The sequence below is a fragment of the Mesoplodon mirus genome, assembly GCF_964341445.2.
Source record: "Mesoplodon mirus genome assembly, chromosome: 4".
NCBI lineage: Eukaryota > Metazoa > Chordata > Mammalia > Artiodactyla > Ziphiidae > Mesoplodon > Mesoplodon mirus.
Genome location: NC_138979.1, coordinates 18,096,351 through 18,117,414, shown reverse-complemented (window position 1 = coordinate 18,117,414; position 21,064 = coordinate 18,096,351). Strand labels below are relative to the sequence as shown.

General features: G+C 42.9%; 1 protein-coding gene across 18 annotated transcripts in view; it reads left to right on the top strand.

Moving 5' to 3' along the window:
- The window catches only part of PARD3 (par-3 family cell polarity regulator), a 629,984-nt gene that overhangs the window by 97,214 nt on the left and 511,706 nt on the right, over window positions 1-21,064 (top strand). For all 18 annotated transcript variants that reach the window (XM_082620041.1, XM_082620034.1, XM_082620050.1 and 15 more), the window contains exon 2: window positions 11,686-11,787. In XM_082620041.1, coding sequence (XP_082476167.1) covers window positions 11,686-11,787 — 102 coding nt within the window. The remainder of the gene's footprint in view (window positions 1-11,685; window positions 11,788-21,064) is intronic.

The following is a 21,064-nucleotide window of genomic DNA, read 5'->3' as shown; positions in this document are numbered from 1 at the left end:
TTTTTTTCCCATTCTTTAAAAAATTTATTTAAATTTAATTTTGGCTGAGTTCAGTCTTCGTTGCTGCGTGGTCTTTCCCTAGTTGTGGTGAGCGGGGGCTACTCTTCGTTGCGCTGCGCAGGCTTCTCATTGTGGTGGCTTCTCTTATTGCAGAGCATTGGCCCTAGAGCATGCGGGCTTCAGTAGTTGTGGAACGCAGGCTCAGTAGTTGTGGCACGCGGGCTCAGTAGTTGTGGCACGCGGGCTCAGTAGTTGTGGCTCGCTGGCTTAGTTGCTCCGCGGCATGTGGGAACTTCCCAGACCAGGGCTCAAACCCGTGTCCCCTGCATTGGCAGGCAGATTCTTAACCACTGCACCACCAGGGAAGCCCTTTTTTTAAGCAAAAAAAAAAAAAAGAAAGGACTCTATCTTGATCAAATTTTCCCTTCCACATTTGTCCCCTTGACGAATCTGTTTGATCCTCGTGCAAGACGCAGTGTGTCAGAAAGAGCCTAGCAGGAATTTAGAAGTCGGAGTCATGAGCTGAAACTCCCTTTCCTCTTCACCTGTAATTACATGTGTGACGATCTCAGACAGGTTAGGTTTCCCGCTCCCCTGTCCTCACATCTGCACATGGAGCTGAAAGCGTTTCCCACGAATGAGTGTCGTGAAAACAGTCACTGTGCATGAGTGGCCCCACCGCTGGCCCTTTGTGGAGTCAGGGCAGGGATGGGGAGGTCCAGGGGAGGCCCAGAGCAGGCACCTACCTTCAGAGCTCCGGTGGTCACCACGCCTGGAAGGAGAGAGGCTTGGAGTTTGGGTGCAGAATCCTGTAGATCTACATTGTTTCTAGGGACTCAGGCTCATATGCTACCTCACACCCCTTCTCCGGTGTCTCTGGCCCATCAGGTGACAGTACTGCCCACACCCTGCCTTGGGACAGGACATGAGCAGGAAGAGCAGGAAGAACTTGGCTGATCCATGTGAGCTGCTTTCTGGCCCACCCTTTCATGGGTTGTAGGCAGGTTTATCCAGGCGTAAACTCACTTTTTCCTGGCCTTCCAGACCTGCGGTGGTGCTCGGGATGCAGCTCTGTGGGTGAGCATGAAGGTGTTTCTGCTGGAAATTGGGTTCCTTTACACTGGAAGGGTAGAGTATCTGGAAGGTTTCTTTCCCCATAGCTCACGTCGTCTGGAATGTCAGCCGGGATAGTCACACTGCGGTTCTTGAGTGAGCTCTGGGGTCTGAGGATACAGGGTGAAGGGGGTGTTGATCATGACAAGGCACCTATGTCCACGGGGTTTCTCTTGGCAGTTAGGGGAGCACAAGCCTGCATTTGTTGATTATAGTCTCTGAGAAAGTCTTGTTGAAATTTTTTTCTTTGCCCAATAGGGTTATTACTTTATTCATATATATTTTACACATTATTTATACAACAGTATGGTGTTTTGTTCATTGTTCTACGCTAAAGAGAGCAGAAGATGCTCCCTGCCTTTCGGGAACTTATCTAGAGATAACAAAACACCACTCGTGTACAAGGAGATAGGCTGTTAAGTGACAGATTTGTGGTCTAGATGAACACCTTGGGGTTGGAGCACATTTCACACAGGAGGTGCTTGTGTTCTCCATCAGGAGAGGCACAGACAGCCTGGGCCGCTGGAGCCATGGGTGTGAAAGCCTGCAGATGTGCGGAGTGGAAGGAACTAGCGTTTACTGAGCACCTGCTCTCTCGGGCGCTGCTCCGAGCGCTGGGGATGGGATCCACGGAGAGCCCGGAAAGCAGGCCTGGAGAGAGCACTGAGTGCTTGGCCAAGGACGTTGGGTCTTAACGTTTAGGATGTAGTGAGTCACTGGAAGTGACTCATCACGGGTCAGGGACACGATGAAACAGGTGTTTTGTGAAGATGGAGGTGGTTGCAGGATGTGGACAGGATTGGGAAGGGAGCAGCCTGGAAGCAGTGAGATGGGTTAGCAGGTGATGCCATTATTGAGAACAGGAGAAGAAGGAAGGGGAAAGGAAGGGATGTGTTCACTCGTTATTTAAGGTGATACAGTTATAAGATAAGATTGCACATATATGTTTGCTGTGGAAAACCAGAAGGTACAGACAAGGGCTGCCAACTGTGTAGCCGTTGGTACCTTTCGTCTGTGTCTGCAGGTTGCACTGTCTTCAGACTAAAGATGAGATGATACCTTCCATGATATTCTGTGCACAGCATTTACATTGCTGTATAGTGTTTCATTGATTGGATGTACTCAGCCAATTTCTAATTGTTGGGTATGTGGCTGGTTTCCTATTCTGTATTACTGTTTCTTAAAACATCTGATTTTGTATATACATCCTGACCATGTAGACAGACATTTTAAATTCCTGGGTTAATGGGTATGTTCAATTTTAAGCGTATTGATGCATAGCACCAAATTCTCCCTCCCTGCAACTCACCCCTAACTACCTCACATATCCCCTAAAAACAAGAATATTCCTTTATATAATTACTCTATACCACTCACATCCAGGAAATTTTCCAGTTATCAATTCTGTCACATGATATGACAGATTCTTCAATTGTCCCAGCACTGTTTTGTTTTGTTTTGTTTTTAAAAATAAATTTTCTCTCCAGATGCAGGATCCATTCTAGGATCATATATTGCATCCAGATATTAGACAACGTGGATTTTTTTTTTAAAGAAATCAATGCAGTTGTGTTATTAAAGGTCTCATATTCTGGACTTGTCTGGTTGTTTCCTTGTGGTGTCATTTGACTTGATTCTCTATCCCCTGTATTTCCTGTAGAGAGGCTAGGTTTATGGCTTGATTAGATTAAGTCCGAGGAGGATGTTGCTGCCAGTAGAAATGAAGGTAATAAGTTGCTTTTACAGGGAAGATAAGGAATATAAGCTTCATAAATTAGAATTAAAATAGGACTTGATAAAAATATTGTTCAGTTATTAGTTGTTCCCAGACAGACATGCTTTTATTCATGGCATTAAAATTTCCTGGCAAGCAATCAAAACAAGCTCCCTGGGAAATTCAGACAGCTCCCAAAGTCACATACAGTGAGAGAGGTCGATGTCTGAGGCTGGTGTGTCTGGAGGGCTCTGGTCTAGAGATATGGATTTTGCAATTCTCTGCAAAGAGCTTAGAGGTGAAACAGCTCTGAGAAAGAATTTATATCTGATACTGACTGCGAAATTTGTATCTGACACTGTGAATATATGTATAACCACCTGTATGGTCATCACAGGAACATCAAACATATGTGTATGTATTCATGGTGACGGTTTTTAAGATGAAGTAACAAGCATCTGTTTGATTTAAGAAGAGTTCATGGGACTTCCCTGGCGGTCCAGTGGTTAAGACTCTGTGCTTCCATTGCAGGGTGCACAGGTTCCATCCCTGGTCGGGGAACTAAGATCCCGCATGCTGCGCGGAGCGGCAAAAAAAAAAAAAAAAAGTGTTTGTGATAAGCGTTAACCCATGTATTTATGAGCTAAAACATAATACATAATGATACATAGAAGAAGCACAAAGCATTTCAGCCTTGAGAAATGTCGATTCCGTCGGACCAGGGTAGAGCCTGAGATTTGGAACTTCTGATTAGTTTTCAGGTGATGCTGATCTGGGATGGAATCCCGCTTAGAGAACTACTGCTTCAAATCATGGATGAGATTAGAACTGTAGTATAATACTTAGGTGAGTGGTTTTTCAGACTTGATTTTTTAAACAGGCAAAACTTTTTTATTAAAATAAATATTTTATGGACCTCCCCATTATGCAAAATATTTTAAAAATGGTGCTGTTGGGAAGAGATTGGGAGGAAGGGCTGTAGGAAGACAAGCGCCTGTGGTAATGTCGTTGCAAACCATCCGTGTGGGTCTGAGAAAGTGCTGGGAATGAGTCCGCAGACGTAGGGCCGAGTCCCGGCTGACAGCGTTTATTAGTTGTGACTTCTTGTCAGCAACTTACACGCTCTGAGTCTCAGTTTTTTCATCTGAAAATAGGGATTATAAACCCTCCCATCACATTAGATAATGCACATGAATGCAACGCAAATATAACCGGTGGTTACTGCATTCTCGTTCTTGCCTTGGCTCCGTCCCGAGCCAGCTCTGTGATCTCTTGTACATGATTTCTGTGGAGTGGGGCCGGAATCGGGGAGCATCCATAGCTCAAGCGATCTCTATGTTGTTCTGAAAGTGATGTCACAGGTAGAGAGGTCAATAATGGGCAGCTTTCCCATATTACTGGGCTAATATGCGACCCTATGAGAGATTATGTGCTGGTTCTAATAAAGCAAAATGCCAGAATGTTATTTCCTTGAAGTTGGAATTCACCTTTGGTTTCAGGCTGCCTTTTTCTTTTTTGATTGACATATTAAATGAAGCCATCCACTCTTCAAGGGAGGCAGAAGGTTTGTGGTTTGCTCTGTTGTGTTGTGCTGATGAGGTGGTGGCATGGGTGTTGGGTGTGGTTTGGGGTGCAAAAGTGGGGGGCAGCGGAGTGCACTGACCACGAGGCACTGGCTGGTATTTAATGGTGATCTGCTGTTGAACAGCAGCTATGTTTTCTGCCTTTATTGAGAAGGCAACAAAAAATCTGTGTAATGTTACTGCAACAAAATTGAAAATGGGTCCTGTGGTTTGAATTTATACATGATAGGCATTTTTGAAGTGGAAATGATTACAGTAGCTAAGGTCAAAATCACACGTATAGTCGGCCCTCTGTATCCGTTATATGTGGGTTCTGCGTCTCAGATTCAATCTTTTCTTCTTCTTTTTTTTTTTTTTTTTTTTTGCGGTACGCGGGCCTCTCACTGTTGTGGCCTCTCCCGCTGCGGAGCACAGGCTCTGGACACGCAGGCTCAGCGGCCATGGCTCACGGGCCCAGCCGCTCCGTGGCATGTGGGATCTTCCCGGACCGGGGCACAAACCTGTGTTCCCTGCATCGGCAGGTGAACTCTCAACCACTGCGCCACCAGGGAAGCCCTCAGATTCAATCTTATCTACAGATTTCAACTGAAACTATTTTTTAAAATTCCAGAAAGTTCCTAAAGCAAAACTTGAATTTACCACTTGCACAGGCAGCTATTTACATAGCACTTACATTGTATTCAGTATTATAAATCATCTAGAGATGATTTAAAGTAGACAGGGGGATGTGGTAGGTTATATGCAAATACTACACCATTTTGTACAAGGGACTTGACCGCCTGTGGATTTTGGTGTCCTGGAACCAACCCCCCTACAGATACTGTGGGAGGACTCTACCACGTCTGTCTTGAAATACCAATGATTCATTTAAAAAAAACCCAAAAAACTTTGGAACGTATTTTAAATGTCTTGTTTTTGGTTTAAGTAGATTGGAGAGATACTTAACCAAGAGTATCTAGCATGAGGCATCAGTCCTCTGGATTGTGCTCTTTTATTAACTTGAACGAGGAAGTGCTTTCTGTCAGTAATTGTGATGTCATTACCAATGACTTCATTTGTCCCGAGACACAGTTATCCTCGGCTCATGGGATGGACGGTTGTTAACCTTGAAGCCATGTGCCATGCACATTATTTTAAGGAATTTTTCAAACGGTTTCTCGTCTTTTTGCTTCTGAACATTATAGATGTGCAGAGTGAGATAGTTCTACCAGGATTCTCATGAAAAAGAGCAGCACCTCCTACAGAGGTTGCCGTTTCCAACTCTTGTACCTGCTCCTTTCCATATTCTCCTCCATATTTCTGTGTGAGTGCTTATGTCGGTTCTTCTTTTTTTTGCAGGGCTGGGAGTGGGGGGGGGGGTCGTCTGTCTTTTGACTCAATGTGGAAGATTTAACCCTGTTTCACTGCCCCAGGCATGCTTTGCCTCTCTCTCTCTCTCTCTCTCTCTCTCTCTCTCTCTCTCTCTCTCTCACGCACACAGGCACACTTTTTAGACCTCTTTCCCCCCAAAGTAGTTATAATTTTGATTAAATACTTGACGTTCACACTACTTTCCATATTAAAAGCTTCTCATAGCTGAACCATGTATGAAAGATAGCTTGATTACTCTTTCTTTCCTTCACAAGTTTTGTGTTTTCCCTGAAATGAACAACTTTTTTTTTTTCCATTTGGTTGGTCTTCTGTGAATTTGCAGCTAATTCCATCCCAGCTCTGCCAGCTGTTAAGTAGCATTTGGGTGTGTTTAGTTGCGTCGGGTCCTTTCTGGGCCTAGTCTTGGGGATGGCTCCTGGCTGGACCGCCCCCTGGCAGTTCTCTCCTGTGTCTGCCCCCTGCTTCACGTGCCACGCCTTCCTCACTCACGGTTATGTCTTGGGTTTTGTTGGTGCACATCCTCTAGTGTTCACTTGAGGAGGGTACAGAGAGGGTAATTGTTTAGAGACACTGCATTTCTAGAAATGTCCTTTTCTACCTTTTCTGGTAGCTGTTGGCTGAAGTCTAGAATTCCATGTTGTAGACCATTTCTCTTAGGAACTTTGAAGTCAGTATTCTATTATCATCTAGATTTTGGTGTTGCTCTTGAGAGGGTCCAACCCGTTCTGATTTCTGATTCCTTTTCCCTTTGAGGTGGTGACTTGTATTTTACTTTTTGGAAGTTCCTTCCTCCCTTCCTCCCTCCCTCCCTCCCTCCTTCCCACCCTCCCTCTTCTGGCATCTGATTCTGCTAAAACCTCACCACAAACCTTCCCCAAATCTTTTCAGTGAACGTAATCTTTTCCTCTTCTGAACTCACAAAGCATTTTTATGTTTAGTTTTCTTATGACTCATGGTCTGTCTCTTTTTAACTCTTTGTTATATCTGATAAATTTTAATTTCTCACAGTAGGTAATGATTGTCAGTGCTTCACACATAGGAAATACTCAATTCTTTTGGATCAACATGAAGTTCCTAGTCTTACGTTTACAAGTATATTCTCATTTGAAGATTTGACAGGATATAGACCATTGCTGTATGCCATGGTTAATGCAAGAGTAGGGTACTGTTTCTATTTGTAGATGTTTTTTTGAAACTTGCATGGGCATAAAATATGCAGTGCTTGTGTGTTACCCAGGTCACCACGCGCAAAAGCTCAGTATCTTGTTGTACAGTGTGACAGTGCTCTTTATGGAGTGTGAGAGATTTCTTGAAATTTGGATAGCAGTCAGTCTTTCATTAGGACTTTTCCTGCACTGTATTCTCTTCCTGTGTCCTGGGATAGGGTGGGTATCAGCATTCTTTGCAGCTTGCATCTTATCATATCTCTGTGCTTTCATTCTAGCTGGTCATAGAAATGTTCCCTCCATCTTTTTTCCCAGTCATCTTGGGGGAGAAGCAGTGATTCTCTGTGTGGTTTTGCCTCCCAATTTCTTCTCTGGGCTTGGATCCATCCTGGGGGGAGCCTTGTCTGGAGGGGACATTTGCTTCTTGGTAGCCCTCTCTCCAGCCACTTGTTGGACAAACCTTGTCTCTCATTTCTTGCTCATGTGTGATGGATTTTTGTTCATCATACTGTAATCTTATTATTAGTGTTTAAATCTTTGGTTATTTTATATGTACATACCGTAAGTGAAACTTTTTTTAAAAAAATCGAGTGTTGTGTCATGTTTGTTTTTTAACCCACTGACAGGTCTACAGATTGTAGAATTAATGTTTTTGGTATTTTTTTTTTTTTTTTTTTTTTTTTGCATTACGCGGGCCTCTCACTGTTGTGGCCTCTCCCGTTGCGGAGCACAGGCTCCGGACGCGCAGGCCCAGTGGCCATGGCTCACGGGCCCAGCCGCCCCGCGGCACGTGGGATCCTCCCGGACAGGGGCACGAACCCACGTCCCCTGCATCGGCAGGCGGACTCCCAACCACTGCGCCACCAGGGAAGCCCTGTTTTTGGTATTTTAAAAAGTGGCTTATCACAGCTTTCTATTCAGGTACATTTCTAAGTTTTACAGCCGGGACAGCAGTGATTTCTGTTATTATTTCAAACTTAGTGTAGACTGACACAAAGTGGAGTCAACGAATATGATCTAAATTTTTTAGACAAGATTTCCCTCACGGGTACTTGACTGTTCCTTGAAAGCACAGCGAGTGCTCTGGGTATCGAGAGAGAATTGTGTGCATGAGGCTGTCAGTTAAAATCTGCTGAGAGACTACTCTTCCAAGGAGTTGTATTTCTCAGTGGCAAAAAGCCTCCTTCCTGGTTTTCACACGCTTGTGGGAGGAGGTCATGTTCACGTGCGCTGCTCAGATCTGACTTTTTAGTGTGCTGTGCTCTCTTGAGATTCCTGATGACTCCCTCTTGGTGCCTTCTCTCCAAATGGTTGTTTCCATTCAGCACATGGTGTGGAGTGACATTTAATAAGCACCAGCCTGATGAATGCCTTGATATGGTGTTGTCAGGGCTACTTGGCATACCTGGCTGTTGAATTAGAACCTCTCTGGAGGCAGAAGTCATCAACTGAATCTCAGAATTAGACAAGCCTTGATCAGATGGTTGAAGGGTGATAAGCCAGGTTTGCAGAGTGTTTCAAGGAGGAGGGAGTGACCAGCGGCCTCGCATTCTGCTGATAGACCAAGGAAGGTGGGTCTGGAGAACTCCTTCAGCAACATGGAGGCTGTTGGTGACCTTGACGGACAGTTTTGGAACCATGGTGTGGAGGAAGCCTGATTGGAACAGGGTTATGGGAGAAGAATCTGAGACGACAGATCTTTAAAAAATTTTGCTGTCAAGAGGGTCGGGGTGTGGTAGCTCGAGGGCAAAGTATGGTCAACAGAAGATTTTGTACTATTATTTTAGCATTTGGAAAAATACAGTATTAACAGCTTTTAAAGGCTCAATGGCTTTTAAACATTTTTATTGAAGTATAGTTGTGTTTTGTTAATTTTTGCTGTACAGCAAAGTGATTCAGTTACATATATATATATATATATATATATATATATATATATATACACACACACACACACATATATATACATTCTTTTTTTTTTTTTTTTTTTTGTGGTACGCGGGCCTCTCACTGTTGTGGCCTCTCCCATTGCGGAGCACAGGCTCCGGACACGCAGGCTCAGCGGCCATGGCTCACGGCCCCAGCCGCTCCACAGCATGTGGGATCTTCCCAGACCGGGGCACGAACCCGTGTCCGCTGCATCGGCAGGCGGACTTCTCAACCACTGCGCCAGCAGGGAAGCCCTACATTCTTTTTTTAAAAAAATATTCTTTTCAATTACGGTTTATCATAGGATATTGAATACGGTTCCCTGTGCTGTACAGTTGGACCTTGTTGTTTATCCATCCTCTATATATTAGTTTGCATCATACCATTATGGTTTTTCGAGACATTAACAGTGAGGTTGGAGATAGAGCTCTAACCTTTCTTGGGGTGTTCCAGTCAGGAGAAGCTCTTGGAGAGGAGGATGGCTGAGGAGTCTTGATGGATGGGAATGGTCAGCCTGGGGGGTAAGGTGGGTCCCCAGGCACTGGGCATGTGAGGAGGGGTGCAGTTATACAGGGCGCAGTGTGGGCTGTGAGAGGGGAAGTGGTGGGAGAGAGGCTGGACCGTAGCAGGTTTTCAGGTACCAATTTAAGAGGCTGGGAAATCTTTAGGAGGGAATTTATTTCAGAGGAGTAGCTCCAAGTGCTATGGGAAGGCAGCAGGTTGTGATCTCATGTGGAAAGAGTGAGGAGGACTGAGAGGCTGTAAGAATGTGTTTTATAAGCTACATTTCAGAGGTCAGCCTGCTTCTGTGTGCATAACGTTGTTTCAGAAGTGAAAGCTGATATTTAGGTTGATTAGGTCATCCTGCAGCTTGCTTGGGGGAAGCGGAGGGCAGGATGGATCAGTGGTAAGTGGCTGGGGATGATGACTTTCTCTTTATTCGCCCCCAGGTTATTCATTCTTCCCCATTTCTCTTGGAGAGTTAGTACCATTTGGTAAAGAAGAGTTAGGAGTATAGCTTGTTTCAGGACTTTGTTCTTCAACAGCTCAACAATTCTAGAAATGACAAATTCTGGAGCCTGGCTGGACTCACAGCAGCGGGTTTCTTAAGAACTCTCTGGATGACATTGTAACCAGGGAATTATGCAGAGTAAGGACCAGTGAGTGAAGGGGATGCCAAGGGTGTGTGTGTGTGGTGTGTGTGTGGTGTGTGGTGTGTGTGTGTGGTGTGTGTGTGGTGTGTGGTGTGTGTGTGTGGTGTGTGTGTGGTGTGTGGTGTGTATGTGTGGTGTGTGTGTGTGGTGTGTGGTGTGTGTACGTGTGTGTGGTGTGTGTGGTGTGCGTGTGCGTGGTGTGTGTGGTGTGCGTGTGTGTGTGTGCATGGTGTGTGGTGTGCGTGCGTGTGTGTGTGTGGTGTGTGTGTCTTCTACAAGCTTACTCTCTGTGCTCTGGATGAACAGTTGATTTCAGCACTGAATCTATTAAAGAAATCTAGATAGATAAGGGTACAGAGGGACTCTGGGTTATTGGCATAGTAGTTTTTACGATAATGTTTAATAACTTTGAGAATTAGGGTCTGGACTGCCTTCTGTGCTGGTTAGAAATGACAGGGATTGACAATTCTGCATTTTTATGTGTTCCATTTTTTGTGATTCTTAGCCATGGCTCTCTTAAAGATGCCCTTGGAGGGCTTCAAGGGTATGGATTGCCTGACCCCACCCTTGGAAGGTCATAGTCAGTAGATCTGAGTAGGGTCCAGAATCTGTATTTTAACTCTCATTAATCTTGTGTCTCCTCCATCTCAGACTTTCCTTTAAGAAAAAATGTACCAAACATCACTGGTTAGGCTGGGAAAATGGAGTGTTACCTTGAATTGAACTTTTTATTAGTAATTCTGTGCTGTGGATGATTTAGTAGCTAACGGCAAAAGGTATAGTTTAGTATATTTTCATTTAAGTACACAAGAGAATGATTATAGAAGTTTAAGAACAACTATGTTCTCTCTTCACATAATTTTAGAGCTTGATTTTATGTTACATTGTGTGTATATGTATGTGTGTGTATATATGTGTGTGCGTGCATGCATGAACATGCAAACACACACACACACTCCAGGTAGAAGTGTGTAACACTTAAAATGAAGTCTTTTTTCTTCCTTCTCCCCCAGTCCCACCCCCAGGGATAAACATTGCAAATTTTGGTGTGCATCTTTGGAGACATTGCTGTATGCACACATACAAGTGTATGTAACTTTGTCTTTACAGAAATAGACTCAAGCACACATGCTGTTCTGAGCTTGCTTTGTTCACTTGTGGTCTTAACATTCTTCTGTGTCAGTATATTTAGACCTGTTTGTAGGGGTTACTTTGAGCCACCGAGGCAGGCAACCTCCTTTTCTTCAGATAAGCTGTGACATGAGTTTTTCAGACACACAGTATACGTTGCTTGCTTATTAGAATATCTCAGTAGATTGGATTGGGAGGATTAATAAGTATTTCATATTGGACCATGGGAAACCCAGCATAGTTCAGAGGAATTAATATTTTGTGTGCAGTGAGTTTTGCTCGTTTCTGCAGTTCTTATCACAATAGTGTATTGGCGTCTGAGTCAAAGGGATGTGCATGCAGGAGTGACTCCATCATAAAAAAAAGAAAATTGACTCAACCAAAGTTAGGGAGCCACTTGAATTTTCAGTCAGTTGGGATATTCTTGATGAGGTCGATTCCTTTTCATGGCAGGAGGTTATCCCCGTGTAAATTGTTGTGTTCCCTTTTGGTGATGCTAACTTGCTGTCTGTTCTTTCATACAGGATCCAAACTACTGGATACAAGTGCATCGACTGGAACATGGAGATGGAGGAATTCTCGATCTCGACGACATCCTCTGTGATGTGGCGGATGATAAAGACAGAGTGAGTTCAAGTCAGGAAAGCGGCTCTGAGTGCATTTTGTGAAGGCGGGGTGGGGGAGGGCATGGGTGGGGGGAGCACTTTCCTTCCTGTTTCAGACACATGTGTTTTAAAGGACATTTGGGCCACTCATACTGGTATGTTTGTTTTATAATAAGTATCATGAATCTCCCCAGGGCATAATGATTTTCTTGATATCTGGGACATAATACTAGGTTTTGAACTTTTAAAATTGCAGCGTTTTAAATGGAAATATCTTTAAGAGATTTCCATGCCATCCCCCCCTCATTTTAACCAAATGTAACATCTTTCCTGACAACTCAGGCCTGTCATTATGCTCACTGTTTCCATGTGCGACATACAAGGTCTCTGTTCTGATCCCAGTGGCGGCCCATCCCAGCAGCTGGCATGGCCCGGCTGCATCCCAGCATCCTCCCGCTGGGCTTGGCTTTCAGGAAGCCGCCCTTTCCTCCGTGCCTCCTCTCCGAGTGCTGTCACGCTGCAACGGCATCTTCGCTGTTGGCTGTGATGGAGGCATCACTGGCCTGTATCCACCCTCCTGTCTGTCCTCCTTGAGGGAATGAGGCAGAGGAGTGACTCGGAACGTGTTAGGAATCTGTGGTGGGATGTTGGGCTCCGGCACAGGAGTCAGCGGATTCTTCATTGCTTGCATCCAACTTGAGCAGGCTGTGGCCACACCCCCTCGTATTTGACCTGCTGGGAGATGCTGGGAGGGCTGGCGGCCACATCCTCACCTGTTCGTCGCAGCCTGTGATAGCTCAGGGCGGGCTGCACAGCGAGGTGACTGCATGGGGTCGAGGAAGGTAAATCGCCCAGTGCCCACTCCTCTTCCTCCCGGGAGCTCTCCAACCGCTGGCCCCTTGCCTCCGGAGCTGTGGGCTGGGCGAGTGCGGCTGCTGTGCTTATTCACGCCTGCGTTCCTGACAGCATAGTGCCTGGCTCAGAACCGGCCGATGTCTTATGTGTTTTCTTGAAATCTTAAGGAAAATGAAAAATTCCAGGATACCAGGTGTTGTGTAACGTCATGGATGCTTGATTCACTAGCCCCTGCCGTAGTGGGGTTTGTTCCCTGCAGCTACCGTGGGCTGGGAGCACGTGGTGTCAAAAATGCAGAACTTTCCTGCCTGTCTCTGTGGTTTGCTGCTTTCTCCTGGGGTCAGTTCTCCTTGTCAGGCTCTTCTGTGAGCCAGGAATAGGGTGGCTCTCAAATCCTTTTCCTGCAGTCCACATGAAGAGCATCCTCTAGAGACTTAAATTATAGTCATCTTATTGTGCAGCTCAGCTCCAGAGCTTAAACTACAGAAATTTATGAAGAATTTAAACAGGTTGCCCTTTCCCAGCCATAATGCTGGAAAGAGATGAGCTAATGTGTTGTATTGATCTTTTAATATTTTCTCTTCTCCCTTCCTCTTTCTTTCCTTTTTCTTTTTTTGGTTGTTTTTCTTCTATAAAATAATACAGCTTCTTATGAGGAAAAAGAAACATACAAAGAAGGAAATAGTTACTCATGACCCCCTTGCTGCTTAAAGCTCATTACTGCCGCTATTTGAGTGGGCTTTGCATCCTGACGCTTTTTTCCTTCAGAGACAGACACACACTTTTTTCCTCTTAAATAAAAAGGATTGAGTAGTAGCCTGCTTTTTTGGAGTTGATTATAAATACATTTCCACATCCATTAACCATAGCTATGCCGACATAGCCTCACACTGTTTTCTTTTAGGGATTTATGTGCTCTTTCATTCGTCCTGTTTTGGACTCTTGGATTTCTGTGGAGGAAGCTGAGTGGTCCTGGGTGTGTCTTTTGCACCCAGCAGCAGTGGTGAGCATTCCTGTTTCTCCACCTGTTTCCTTCCTTCCTTCCTTCCTTCCTCCCTCCCTCCCTCCCTCCCTCTCTTTCTTTCAATTGAAGTGTAGTTGATTTACAATGTATGTTAGACTCAGGTGTACAGCAAAGTGATTCAGTTATATACGTATACATATATTCTTTTTCAGATTCTTTTCCATTACACGTTATTACAAGATAATGAAACCTGTTTCCTTTCTGATTGAACACAGATGTAGTTTTCCCCCAAGTTGGTGCCATCCTACTTTATTCTTCAGCCCACATGGTATAGCGCTGGGCAGGTTCATGGAGCACAAGTAACGCTCCTCCCTGCACCCCCATCAGCGTTCACACTCCAAACACAGTTCACATTTTGAGTAGGTAGAGTATTGAGATGTAGATGTTCAGCCATAGGATTTTAAAAAGAACTGTAAAACCATATTGGGACTTATTTGATGGCCTTTTTGGTGGGCATTTCATGTGTACTTGAAAATAACGTGGACTGTACGGCTGTTGGATCTATAAAGATCAACCAGGTTAAGGGGTTTGATGTTCTTGTTTAAATTTGGGGGCAATTTGTTACTCAGCAACTGAAAATAATGCACTCTTCTTTCAGCACAACCATTAGATCGCACATAAAAACCAAAGATAAAGGAAACTGTGTAATCTAAAACAGCTGCATATTGAAATCATAGGATAAACAAACCGTGTTTTAGATCTTATATTCTTATGTGAATTTGATGATAAATCTACATTTTCTGGAATCTTTTATTATATATCCTATGTAGGTTCAAAAAATCTTTTAACCTGAGAAAAAGGTTTTAAATATTAGTAAGTAAAATAAGTTTTCAGACGATTTTACATCATGTAGATTAAATTCAGGTTTCAAATAGAAAAATGGTAGAGAGTACAAGGTACTGCTGACTAAAATAGTTTTTAAATCATTGTTTTATTTGTTCAGAAATATTTAAATATGTGTATGTGTATAATTAATTTAAATTTTTGAAGGAGCATCTTAAAGGACCCATTTTAAGTTATAACTGTGAAAATATAATTAATCAGAATCCCAGCACCCAGATTCACCGGTGTTGTTGGATGCATTATTCAAAGTGAGGGATTGTGTGTAGTGAGTTGTATGGCTCTTTTCCATGGTTCTGAAATTTGATCCTGATTTAATCACCCTGGAGTGTTTTCAACTTTTCTTGGCAGTTTCTCTAGCTAAGGATCTTGACACCTATTTTGCTTTTAGGTTAGAAAAACATTCTCCTAAACAATAAAATTCCTCTTTAAAAACACGTCCTGTTTTAGGACACTCCTCTGGGCACCTGAACTTTATTCCCCACCCCACCCCAGGGTGCTATTTCTGCTCACAAACTGTGAAAACAAGGCTTCAGTGGCCCTGCCTTCCTCTCAGTCTCTGTAATGGGGAAAACTCTCTCAGAGATACAGATTTTATACCTGGTCACTGAATTTGTAAAATTCTGAAAAACTGTTTTTTAATACAGGGAAATGAGGATTAAGAGGCAGTAATTCAAAGGATCACGGAAGAAAACTGAAGTATCTATTTAGCTGTAATTTTGCTCATTATCCTTTAGTTATTAGAGTTCAACGCACAGCACTGAGGAATTTTTCATTTAGTGCCTATACGATTCCAATTCCAGGGTTTACCCAAATGTATTCAAAATGGTGTGAGTGTGGGTCGTCTTGTGTTCTTGGAGTAGGTTTGATTTTCTGGAATATCCTAGGTCTACTTCGGGCATGAAGACGTGCCCTGTTTGTTCGTCCCTTCTGGACATTGCTGCTTCCAGGCAGGGTTGTCATGCTGCTCTGTTTACTCTTAGGATCTGATTCTCAGTCTTCTCCTTGACATTCCGCCAAATTGTGAAAAGCCGAAGCGGATTTCACGCCATCCCCGGCACCGTTTACAACAGCCGTAATGCGAGCCTTCCTGAGTGCTGCGCTGCGTTCTGTCTGAATTTCTTCCTGGTTTGCTCTTCATTATTTATAATTTACTATCGGTGAGCCTCTCTCAGTTCTCTTTCCCTCCCGTCATTCCCTCTGTGAACTACAGTAAACTTAGTACATAGACGACAGAGTAAAAATCCTGGGCATTCACTCACTTCTCCCTCCAGTCTGGCACCTCGCACTGACCTTGGGTGGAAACAGGTTTCAGGGGGAAGTGACCAGTACTTAGAGTGGGGGTGTGTGTGCTTTTGGCGGGGGTGGGGATCAGCAAGAAGAGTGTCTTTTTCTCACTCACGCCATTGTCTTCTCTTTTATGTCTTTGGTGCTGAAGGTGATTTAAGATGTGGCATCAGGCATTTCCTCTGTCACACTGGGATGTCATTTTGTTTTGACCTAGAATGATGTCATGTGTGATCTGTTTTGGGGATGACCTTGGGAAATAATCTTCCACTATCGGTGTCTTGCTTTTTGTACGAAGGGTTGGATGGGATAGCAATATAAATTCTTTGAAGAGTTTGTGTGTTTAGAGTGGGGTCCAGGCACCGTGAAGGGTTGTTGTGGAGACTGTTGATTGCTGCTTGTTGGAAAGGAGCCAGGATTCTCTAGGGGACAGTCTGGCCAGTGTCCTCACGTAGAAGAATGTGGAGAAAAAGAAACTTTTAAACTGTATTAGGATTGTGGGCAAGCAGCAATTTCTACATGTCGGTGAAAGCTAGCACAGAGGCATTTATGGAATAGACAAATCAAAGCTGCAATGTTGAACCAAAGCTGAGTGCCCCTCCCCTTGCTGGATAAAGGTTAGGTAGAGAATTTTTTCAAACCAGGGTGCCCAAATAATAATAATAATTTAAAAGATAGCACATATAATAATTTTCTTTGAAAGAAAAGACTTTTAGTCTTTTTTTTTTCTTTCAGTATTTTTAATTAACGTAACCTGTTTGCTGAGCACCTATTGTGTGCCAGGCATTGTGCTTAGTGCTGTGATACATTGTTGAACGGAAGTAGCCATGTTTCCTGCTCTACTGGGGCTTATGATCTATTGTGAGAGTCAGAATTTCTGATAGATAATGATTCTGAGGAAAAGGAACGGTCCTGTGAAAGATGTGCCAAAGCTCAGGGTGAAGCAAGACTTGCCTTAAAAAAAAATGCGACCCAGCTGGAATCTGAAGGAAAGCCAGGTGAGAATGATTTACATTACATTAGGTGATCAGATTTACATGTGAGAAATATCCCCAGCTGAGTGTGTCAGAAATGAATGGGCAGGAGGCAGAGTGGACCCAGGGGGGCCAGCGTGTGGGTTTTGGGGGAGGTGGGAGACGGATATGAAGGAGAAGGTGGAGAGGTGGGGAGTAGGTAGATCTGAGGTGGCTTAATAGGTAAATGTGACGGTGAGGTTATTCCCCAAGGCGGGGAGTGCGTGCTGGTGGGGGTGACTTGGGACCCACGGGGGAGATCAGGATTTAGTCCTGATTTTAGTCAGTTGGGGTGCCTTGGAGGTGTCAGGCAGTTGGATATTTGGAACAGAAGCGCAGACAAATGTGTGAATCTAATATAAATTTGTTAAAAAATCAGATTAAAACAGCATTCAAAATATGGTCTAATTTTAGTGCAAACAATTACATACATTGGAAAGGGTTTAAGGGACCGACTGAAATAGTTATCTCTGAGGGTGGAGTAGGTGAAAAACTGGGGATTTTGTTACCTTCTGTTTTTTAATTTCTCCATAATTCTCCTTCTGCCTAATTCCAATAGGAAGAGAGCATTAGGCAGTTCTAAATTGAGGTTAGAATATAAACATCTTTTTTTTTTTAACTTTAGTATGAATTGGCATAGGGAAGGAATGATTTAAAGAGCTTGCTAACTTGGAATTGAAATAATTTGTATAAACAGGCTTGGTTTAACTAGATGCCTTGATTAATTTCCTCCTAAATGGATTTCTTTGAGTTGGGTTCTAAAAAAGAAAATATTTAAATTAAGTGCCAAGTAGAGCATTAAATGGCTAATTAATTAACTCAAAGGGATTATTTCCCAACATGTAAGTATTTCACGAGTACCGGTTCACCCCCAGCTCGTCAATTTGTGGGTGGGTGGGTCGGGGAGCACAGGGCCAGGTGTAGCAGAGGCGGTGATGGGTGAGGGGTGTTAGTGCAAGGGAATAGAAAAGGGGGCCCGGGCCCTGCACGGTTCCTTGGAAGCAGTAGGAGCTCTGGAGGTGGGGACTCTCTGTAGAGTCTTGGCTTGTCAGCCTTCCTGAGGGGGAGGCAGTGAGGACTTTGCTTGGCTGGAGCTGCCCGGTGAGTCAGGAGGAGTGGGGGACAGTTATCCTGTTACCTGTAGGCTAGGGCTTGGTTCCCTGGTCTGCTGCATGTTGCTCTTCTATTGCTCCATCAGCAAGGCGCGTCTTCTATGGGGGGTCGGGGGAAGGAAGCCACACTGCTTGTGTCTGAATTATGGCCCCATGACTTCTTTACTTTGTGAGCAAAGTATTTAATCTCTCTAACCTCAGTTTTCACATCCCTAAAGGGAGGTTAATGACTATACCTACCTTACAAGGTCATATTAAGTTTAAGCCTGAGAATATGTGTTAAAGTTTCAGCATTGTGCTTGGCAAAAATAGGACCCCAGGAAATGGTAATAACTGTCATCATTGTTGGTCACCATTGCTACCACCATTCATTGAATTAGGTGAACTAGTCATTCTTTAAATACCAGTTTCTAATGGTTTAAAAACAAACATATAAGCCAGGCTATCGTAGGTATTTGTTTTATAAAATGAATTTCTGTAGATATTCATTTTCATTTACTTATTTTATATTCCTATCACTTTGAAGAGAGCTTGCCACATAATAGGTGCTCAGTAACAGTTGAGGGAAGAAATATGTTATTTTCTGCATCTTTAGAATTTGAGGATTCCTAGTAAGCTATCAGTATGTATATTCTTTCCTGAAAAGAAGCAGAGATCCCAGTTTTGATTTTCAGTATTTAGGAGCCAACAAGGACTGTATCATTAAAAACCAAACCAAACCAAACCAAAAGTCTTGGAATCAAAAGCAAAGGCAAAAAAAAAAAAAAAAAAAGGCAACAAAAGCAAAAATAAACAAGTGGGAATACATCAAATAAACAGCTTCTGCACAGCAAAGGAAACTGCCAATAATAGGAAAAGGCAACCTACAGAATGGGAGAAAATATTTGGAAACCATATATGTCTAAAATATGTGAAGAACTCAAAAAACCAGTCAGATCAAATAATGGACTGAGGAACTGAATAGATGTTTTTCCAAAGAAGACATGCAAAATGACCAACAGGTACTTGAAAATGTGCTCAACATGACTGATCATCAGGGAAACACAACTCAAAACCACAGTATCACCTCACACCTGTTAGAATGGCTGTTATCAGAAGACAGGAGATGACAAGTGTTGGCGGGAATGCGGAGGAAAGGGAGGCCTTGTGCACTGTTGGTGGAAATGTAAATTGGTGCAGCCGCTGTGGAAAACAGTATGTAAGTTTCTCAAAAAAATCAAAACTAAAACTACCAGAGGATCCAGCAATTCCTCCTCTGAGTATTTAGCCAAAGAAAATGAAAAAATTGTCTTGAAAAAATATCTGCTCTCCCATGTTCATTGAAGTATTAGTCACAATTGCCAAGATATGGAAACAACCCAAACATCCATCCACGGATGAATGGATAAAGACACACACACACACAGGACTATTATTCAGCCATAAGGAAGACCAAAATCCTGTCATTTGTGACCGCACAGATGGACCTTAGGGAATTTATGCTAAGTGAAATAAGCCAGAGAAAAAGGAATATGTATTGTATGATCTCATTTATATGTGAACTCTAAAAAGGCCAAACCCGTAGAAACAGAGATTATAATGATGGTGGTTACCAGGGGCTGAAACATGGGAGGAAAGGGGTGATGTTGGTTGAAGGGTATACATTTAAGATGAATAAGTTCTGGGGAGGTAATGAACAGCATAGTGATTAGAGTTAGTCATACTGTATTACGTGCTTGAAAGTTGCTAAGAGAGTAGATTTTCAGTGTCCTCCCCACAGCAAAGGTATGGCAGTTATGTGACATGATACACGTGTTAGCTAATACTAAGGTTGTAATCATTTTGCAGTGTAATAAGTGCATCACATCAACACTTTGTACACCTTAAACTTACACAATGTTATATGTCAATTACATCTCCGTTAAAATTGGGGGGCAGGGGGAAGGAAGGCCTTGTTTACAGTTTTAAAATATTACTTGGCCAACACTGACAATTCTCCAGAAAAACAGCACATCTCAAAACAAGTGCTCCAGAATAAATGCTGTGAAAAGCTGTTTTATAATAACTTTCAACTTTTAAAATGTTTAGCCTAGGTTTTCTTTTCTCTCCTATCTAGAGTGAAATGTATACAGTTCAACTTTTCGTGTATATAATAAACTGTTATCATCACAAAAAGGAAGAGAAGGAGGAAGGTAGATGACTGTTGGTTTCTTCCTCATTAATATTTTCTGAATAATTGGAGAAGTAATTATAAATGATAAACAAGATCATCCCATTCATTCATTCATACAGTTATTCATGTATAATCATGTAGAAAGTAGGAGGTTTTTTTTTTCCTCCTGGATTTTATAGTAAAAGAGGAGGAAAATAGGAAGAGCCTGGACCCTTTGATCCTCTTATAATTCCAAAATAAGTCAACTAATAAAACTGAAGCCTCATGTGCTATGTACACTGTAGCAGGATACGGCTGTAACTTTGTATCAGCCCTGAGGGTTGGATAGACGGTAGTGTCCTTGGTTTGAGAAGAGGGAGAACCAAATATACTTCCTGAATCTGCAGATCTCTTTCGCTTCTTTGGGCGATTGACTGGTCCCAGATAACAAACATTTTTATCGCTGGTTGGGGTTGGAGAAAGAGGCTAGTTTAGCTAGTAAAAATATATTGATTTTAACGACTGTCTTTAATTTTGTTAGATTACTTATATGTAATCTTCTTTATGAGTGTTTGTTAAAATGCCAGGAGGTTAGTGCCATGTATAATTGTATCACAATTATTGATTATTATCACAATTATGGATGCCTCATGTTCATGTATCAGACTAAAATTACAGCATCTGTTTGAGCAAAGGTTAAGCAGATCTTACAGATTCACTCATTCCTTCATTCATTTCATCTTTCTGACATTCATTCAACAAACTCTTTGCAGTCTCTAATATACTGGAGAAACAGCTGGAGGTGCTGAGGGAATATCGTGGGTGTGTGTGTGTCCTCTTATCTCACAGAGCTCTCTTTGCATTGAGGAAAAGAGACTCCAAAGGCAGTGAGTCTGGGCAAGGACAGCTCCGTTTCAAAAACATATGGACATTTTCTGCACCATCAGTGGGTTTGTGAATGTTTATTATTTATTTGTACGGTTTATTTTTTACGTGGGTTTAAATTACTTACTGTCACAACACAAGGTCGTAATGT